Source organism: Bactrocera tryoni, chromosome 2 (genome assembly GCF_016617805.1).
Source record: "Bactrocera tryoni isolate S06 chromosome 2, CSIRO_BtryS06_freeze2, whole genome shotgun sequence".
NCBI lineage: Eukaryota > Metazoa > Arthropoda > Insecta > Diptera > Tephritidae > Bactrocera > Bactrocera tryoni.
Genome location: NC_052500.1, coordinates 35,689,477 through 35,695,476, shown reverse-complemented (window position 1 = coordinate 35,695,476; position 6,000 = coordinate 35,689,477). Strand labels below are relative to the sequence as shown.

At 31.3% G+C, this 6,000-nt stretch overlaps 1 protein-coding gene across 3 annotated transcripts in view; it reads right to left on the bottom strand.

Moving 5' to 3' along the window:
• Positions 1-2,812: 2,812 nt before the first annotated feature.
• Positions 2,813-6,000, bottom strand: part of LOC120768507 (probable serine/threonine-protein kinase DDB_G0282963) — an 89,509-nt gene continuing 86,321 nt past the window's right edge. For 2 of the 3 annotated variants that reach the window (XM_040095231.1, XM_040095232.1), the window contains 3 exons: positions 4,748-4,954; positions 3,796-4,148; positions 2,813-3,724 (listed from right to left, as the gene is read on the bottom strand). In XM_040095231.1, the coding sequence (XP_039951165.1) occupies positions 3,686-3,724; positions 3,796-4,148; positions 4,748-4,954 (599 nt within the window). In that variant the 3' untranslated portion in view covers positions 2,813-3,685. Of the gene's footprint in view, positions 3,725-3,795; positions 4,149-4,747; positions 4,955-5,098; positions 5,192-6,000 lie in introns of those variants that run through there. The other variant, XM_040095233.1, reaches the window with a different exon arrangement.

Below are 6,000 nucleotides of genomic sequence, written 5' to 3'. Positions count from 1 at the left end.
CATTTTTAAATGTTTACATGTTTAAAAGTATGATAAATTGCAGATACCCATACAAGGAGAATAATTAAATATAAGATGGAATTTATATTCGACCCTATCTCCGTTGTCGTTTTAAAACGAATTCTTATTTCTATTGCTATTTGGCATTCCTGCTGGCGTTATCGACATTTATCGAAAATAAATTTGTATTCCCCATTTTGAAACGAATATAGTAACGACATAGTAGCAGTCGTTTCTAGTCGTTGTAGTATTTGAGAGCGAGATAGAAATGAGCGGCTATTTGAAGTGAATATAAAAATTCTAACACGAAGCAGCTTGATTTTAGTAACAGAAATGGAAAGAAATTTTGCCCATGCCAAAGTTTAAGAAAGAATGTAAAACCATTGAATTCAATATTTTTTGAAGGAATTTATCCAATCACTTAATTAATTTGCACCTTCATGTCGCGATGGCGTCATATCAACCGTAAGAGTAAAGGTGTTTAGCATGTATGTATATATTTGAGGCATGGAAGGGCTTAAAGGGTTATATAAAGTTAGAAATTTCAAAAAATTTAATTTTTTATTTTATTTTCATAATGTACATATTTAAGAATATACGCAGAACAATTCATATCGTTCGGATGCATTCCAAACTTTAAACGGGTTTTTTTCTCAAAATGGTGTTTTCAAAGTCTGTACTCGAAAATGGCTAAGCCTATTAGTCTCGAATTTTAATACAAGCTTCTTAAATATATTTTTTAGTAATTAATATTTTTTTATAAACAATTTAGGCCCGAAATTTTTCAAAAAAAATGTTGTCAAAAAAATTTTTTTTTTTTATTTCAGAGGTTTCAGTTCAGAGATATAGTGGTCACCGCAAAACGTCTTTTATGAGAGCTCCCGGAGATCAACAGTAGGTCCTTTCCAAATAAATATTTTTACTAATACTCTGTCTTAAAATACAGTAAAAAGATACTATAATATGTAAACAAATTTTTGGATCAAGAAATTTAAAAGTTCTCTCAGTAAAAAATCTGGAAGATTCGCTTTTTTCGACCTTTTAACTGTATATAATTCGTTAAAATTCTAAATAAAAAGAAAACTATACTACAAAACAAATCTGAAGCAAGAGCTACGCAGAAAGAGTGATTATTATTATTGTCTTATTATATTTAAATTCAAAAACAACAAATAACAACTTCAGATACAATGCGCTCTTTTGTGTCTTTATTTCCACTATATAATTTCGCTAACTCTTCCTGGACTCTACGATATAAGAAGAAGGAACGGAACGATAACAACATGTAAGCGATAATTAAAACGACGACGACAACGGGAATAGGATCGATTACTTGTAACACTAATACACTTAGATTAATTTTTCGTCAATGATAATGAATGCAATTTCTCAGAAAATGTTGCAAATAGCTCCAACTTCTCTTTTTGTTGTTGTTGGATTTTTATTAATTAGCATTTGTCTTTTTACATTGCTTTACCTCGGTTGATGTTCAACTGAAAAGATTACAGAGTCGTATTTTTGGCAGAGTTATGGCCTTACAGTGAGTATTTCTCTGTAGTGTAGAGACAGCTAAGAGCTTTCCATTTAGCGGGTATCTATTGGGTTTATTGCTACTAAAAATTTAGCAGAACAATCATCAATCGAAAAAACAATATACATACATATTTATCAGAATAGGTCCTTTAGTGGATTATTGAAAAGATAATAAATCTGTATTTTTTATTACTTCTTCTTGAAGGTAATAAAAAAGTTCTTGGACGGAAAGATATACAGGCATGTACTGAACTCCGATCGATAAGTTTGTTTACATCGAAGTGATCTTTTTGATTTCCACACTGTTAAATTGAATTTTGATTTCTAAAATGTCTTTTTGCGTTACTAAAAGGGTTCGAGATAGCATCATTTTTACTTTTCTGATCGAATGATATTGTCTGAAGTAGAAACTTATATCGATTCCAAATGCAGAACACACCTGCTAGATTTTCAGGTTCAAATTTTTAATATTTTTCAGAAACTACACTGTTTTATTTGTTATAACATTCAACGAGATAACTAACTAGATGAATTTAAAATAAAACCAAAACAATTGACATTTTCAGATGTTGAATATAATGTGTGTGTGTATATTTTGTTAAGAATGTAAAATTAGAATTTAGTGCTAAGAAATAAAAAGGCTAAAGTATCGTAATAATATTGAATTGTTCAAAAACAAGCTAATATATAAACATAAAATAAAAAGGGCGTACGTATTAACATACATTTATTTATTTTACAAAAGAGAAAACAAATTGTTTATAATTATTTTAAAATATACATAGATGTCAAAAAAAGGTAAGGATAAAATGGAGTTTCGAGTATTAGCTAATATGGTAAATAATCATACACACGCATATACAATAGTTTATATCTAATTTTCTTGAAAATAAATATTAATTAAGAAATTTTATGGTAGTTTAATGATCGTTTGAAGCATTTACAAATTTTTAAAACTAATTTTACACTAGGCAACAGCAAATAAATTTTATTAGCCCTTTAAAAAAATTATTAACATTTTGGTAACTATACAATGCCACAACTGATTAAAGCTTATTTATTAAATTAACTGTTTCGTAAAGCGATAATATATAGTCGTATGTGTTGTATGTAAGTTTAAACTCTTTTATTTTACATTTATGAAACCGCCTTTCTTCATATGAGATTTCTGCAAAACCTTCTACATGTTGTGGCTATCTAGTATTATTTTTTTTTTCATAATAATCAAAATATTTCATTTATTTATGCAACGTTTCTATTTACTATTTAACATTTTTGATTTTTATTTTACTTTTTATATTTGAAATTTACATTTTACTCGGTCGCTGTTAAACCTAAATATATTTAGTTTTTAGTTAGTTTGATCTTAAAGCATTTCCGTTTCATTTTGTTCTATACAGTTACTAGAGCATTTTTGTTGTAGGTACGTAACACTCTATGAATTTGTTCATTTCATTGGCCAGCAGAACTTTTTTCTCGTGTACGACAAAACTAAAGGGGCTCAAATACCTAAACTTTCAACTCTTTATTAGGTATGTATAAGTGTTTGTTTCGGTTTTCTAATTATATATGTAGACGAAGTTATGCACATTAAGTATCAGATTATGCATACATATTATTAGATGTAAATGTAAAAGAGCTTTCGCCTACTAAATATTTTATTTCGCATCAAATGGACTATTTTACGTAGTATTTATTTATGTTTTAATATTTTTATTATTTCCTCTATTTAAAATTTATTGTTGGAGTTTCTTAAACTCCTGCTGAGCAAGTTAAATCGAGAGCAATTCAGGCAAATCATTTCTAGATCTTTTTGGTTGGTTGTCATAAAAAGTATCGTTATTAATTTCTTTTCGTATATATATGTATATATACATCTGTTATATATATACATATATAAATTTCTTACGCACGGTCTCAATTTACATATATTTGGAAACAATTAATTTGGTTTAAAGAACATGATCAACTTTGATCTCAGCATTAAACTAATATTCTTCCTGGAAATCAAGTATGTGATTCGCGTTTGCAGGACCCCACGCTAAGCCAACATAATTCCATTTAAATATATAGGCATTTATATATAAATTGAGTAAGGATGCGCTTAGTAATTACGCTTTGGCTCCAACTCATAGCGATTACCGCAAGTATCTCATAAGAAGGGATTATTGGTGCTCATTGCGCCGCTTGCCTGTAAATAGTAAAGCAAATAATTAATTAATTAAGGTACTTGAATTGTTGGTGGTAAAATTCGTTTCATACTGTAAATGGGTTGTTGAACGCTGCGCCGCCGCCGGCGCCAGTGGCCGCAATCGCCGTTGGCTGTAGTGCTCCTAGACCGAATCCACAACCGCTGGGCCCAGCCGCCATTACAGTGTGCGGAAATATAGCAGTCGCTGTGCCGGCTGAAGTTGCTGCATTACCAAAGCCGTTAGTATAATTGTAGAACTGTGCTGCGGCGCTTGGTGCATGTGACGGTATGCCATTGCCGTTCGATATCACTGTCATTTGACCAAAATAGTTTTGTGTTGCTGTTGGCGACGTACCGTGAGTGACAGCCTGGAACGGATTTGCCTGCTGATGCTTGAAGGGATTAACGCCATTACTAATGCCATCTAAAAAAATTTGGATACGTATTAAAAATATATAGAAATAGGTTTTATGTTGCAAAAAAATACTTGATAAAGTGATTTAAACTTGTTAGCTCTCAATAAATATTTTTTTTTTTAATTGAAAATTAATACTACGAAGCATTACATTACAAAAAATATCATCAAATTTACAGTTTTTATTGGTAATCTTGAATGAATCTTGAAATGTCCAAACAGTTGACAGAGTCTAGGAAGTTTTGACGTTTAGCAATTGCTCTCTCATTTGCAGTGACAGATGAGTTGGGCATTTAATTCTTTGAAATAGTTTTGTGGATGTGGTACGATTAGGGCCATCTACGAGCTCCGCCTTAATTTTTTGCCAAGGAACATGTGTACCAAGTTTAATCGAGATATCTCCATTTTTACTCAAGTTACAGCTTGCACGGACGTCAGACGGACAGACCATCAGTCACTCGGATTTCAACTTTTCTCGTCTTCCGGATCACTTTTATATATAAATCTATATGTATCTCGCTTAGATTTAGGTGCTACGTACCACCGTTAGGTGAACAAAACTATTATACTCTTTAGCAATATGTTGCAAGAGTATAAGGTTTACTTACTGTTTCCAAATGCGTCCACACTGTAGGCATTCACAACTGTGGCCGCTGCTTTGCTTTCTCGCAATTGCTCGTCCAGATCTTTGAGTGCCGCATACCTATCCTCGCTGGGTGTTGAGCTTAGTGTATTATTGTTATTGCTGTTGTGGCTATTATTATGCTGATTGTTCATCGTTCGAAAGTTGTTATTGTTATTGGGTATCGGTAGACCTATGAATAAATTAAAGAAAGTTTTAGCAATGTAGATAGAATATACAAAAGTTAGCAACAATATGTTAGTCTTAAACAATTTGGACGTGCAAATAAATATTGACAAATATACTTAAATAAAGTTATAAGTAAATGTTTTTATACAAATCAGGGATTAATATCGCAATTGGCGTTTTCAACAGTAATTGCAGTAGTCGGACCAATATAAATTTGCACCAGGTAACTGAGGTAGGTAGCCTATAAAGGAAAATATTAGTTCGATAGATGTTAAATTGACGACAAACTACGTACAATGCACCAATTAGAACACTTTGATACAAAATAAAATTAGTTATAACAAATCAATACTCACTAAAAAGACTTTTTAATGAGTTTTGCTACAAAAATATTTTCGATGACAATTGTAATTAACAAAAATAAATTTTGGCATACATATGAATTCAAACAACTACCATAGCCATTCTCTGTGATAGTATTCCATATCCTGATTTTCCTTTATAATAAATTTTATTCAAATCTACAAACGCCCATAGTAATGGTAGGTCTAGTAAAAAGAAATCCATTATTTCAACATTAAATTGAAGATTTTTTCAGCATAGTTAGGATGATTCCGTTTAAGTTTTGTTTTATGCTTTTTATTTTGAAGGTATTTTCAAAATGCCACATTCATAGCAACTTTCGTCCTTAATGACGAAAAAATGGAAAATTCGATTTTCACACGTTTGTCTTGAGGCGAATTCATTCACCGTAGATACCAGCAATTTTCTTAGCTATAAACAGGAACAGGCAGTATTCACGTCGTGACACGCCTCTACTATAAGGACGATGTATACGAACATCCCAACTAAGCCCTCAGAGCCTGTCGGGGACATATCAATGTTATTGTCCTGAGATAACAAAAGTCCTCTCTCGATTGTTTTTTTCAGATGGTCCAATTGTTGAAAATATATATCCGAATTAAGAGTTGAAGTTACCGTTAGTGAGTCACTTTTCATCAAAAGAAACCGTCCGATTCAGAAATGGACCGATATTGTAATGATTCAGCA